Source organism: Austrofundulus limnaeus, unplaced genomic scaffold, assembly GCF_001266775.1.
Source record: "Austrofundulus limnaeus strain Quisiro unplaced genomic scaffold, Austrofundulus_limnaeus-1.0 Scaffold513, whole genome shotgun sequence".
Taxonomy (NCBI): Eukaryota; Metazoa; Chordata; class Actinopteri; order Cyprinodontiformes; family Rivulidae; genus Austrofundulus; species Austrofundulus limnaeus.
In genome coordinates this window covers 444,941-446,082 of record NW_013952915.1, presented here as the reverse complement: position 1 = coordinate 446,082, position 1,142 = coordinate 444,941, and the positions used below count along the sequence as shown (strand labels likewise).

Here is a 1,142-nt window from a genome sequence, read left to right as displayed (position 1 = left end):
TTTGTAGTTGCAGCTCTGCTGTGATCTCACAGCTTCAGGCTCCAGCAGCTGCAGCTCAGTGAACCWGATGTTTTCAGCAGGTTTCATGGGACTGCTTCCCTCCAGCAGTCAGCAGCTTCTTCTTTGTCTCCTCAGATATTAACGAATGCGCTCTGGACCCKGACATCTGTCAGAACGGCGTGTGTGAGAACATGCTGAGGACGTATAAATGCACCTGCAACGAGGGCTTTGAGGTGGACCTGACGGGCAGAAACTGCGTGGGTAGGTGGACGGCTGCGAGTCCCGTCTGCTCTGCAGACAGGATGAGGAATAACCAGTGACTGGTTTCAGATATCGACGAGTGCCTGATGAACAGGCTGCTGTGTGACAACGGGCTGTGCCGGAACACACCTGGGAGCTTCACCTGTCAGTGTCCTAAAGGTTACCGCTTCGACCCGGAGACGGACGTCTGCGAGGGTCAGCGCCGCGCCGCAGCCTCACTTCCTGTCCCACGTGCTCTCAGCTGACAGCGCCTGTTTGTGTGTCCACAGATGTGAACGAGTGCGAGTCCAGCCCCTGCATCAACGGGGAGTGCATCAACAGCCCGGGCTCGTTCGTGTGCACGTGCTCCGTGGGCAGCTCTCTGGACAGCACCAAGCTGGAGTGCATCGGTGAGCAAACGTCTGCAAAACTCAGCTTCACAGGAAACGAAGCAAAGCAGGTTTATCTGTCTGCAGAGGAAACTCTGACCTGTGTGTGTCTGTGTGTATCAGGCCAGACTCACAAGAGTCTCAAGATTTGACTCAACGAGCAGATTAGAGCCTGAACACAAGAGATTTGTTTTTCTGGTGCCATGTATTATGCAGGGAAACAAGTTACATGTGACAGAAATACATAAAGACAAATRACSTTTCACCTGTTAATGTGACAYCTATGCTTCAAATACAAAAAGTCAAAGAAAACATCTTTATACTCAAGAAAATTGGCATAAAACACTTGATTTTACCCATTTTGTCACATAGCTGGCCGATTTTCTTTTGAACTGGGCTCAGCTAAAGTGAAACAGGAAGTGACATCAAAGGGGAACGCATTTAGGGCTGCAACAACGCTGCTTCAGAACCGGTTACTGGGTCAGAACAATGTTTTAGTCAAACAGAACCAAC

The 1,142-nt window shown here is 50.3% G+C and overlaps 1 protein-coding gene across 1 annotated transcript in view; it reads left to right on the top strand.

Moving 5' to 3' along the window:
• LOC106530372 (fibrillin-1) overlaps positions 1–1,142 on the top strand; it is a gene marked incomplete at its 5' end in the record, with an annotated part of 60,709 nt that overhangs the window by 4,121 nt on the left and 55,446 nt on the right. The window contains 3 exon segments of the mRNA XM_014025971.1: positions 136–261; positions 331–456; positions 531–650. Of these exon segments, the coding sequence (XP_013881425.1) occupies positions 136–261; positions 331–456; positions 531–650 (372 nt within the window).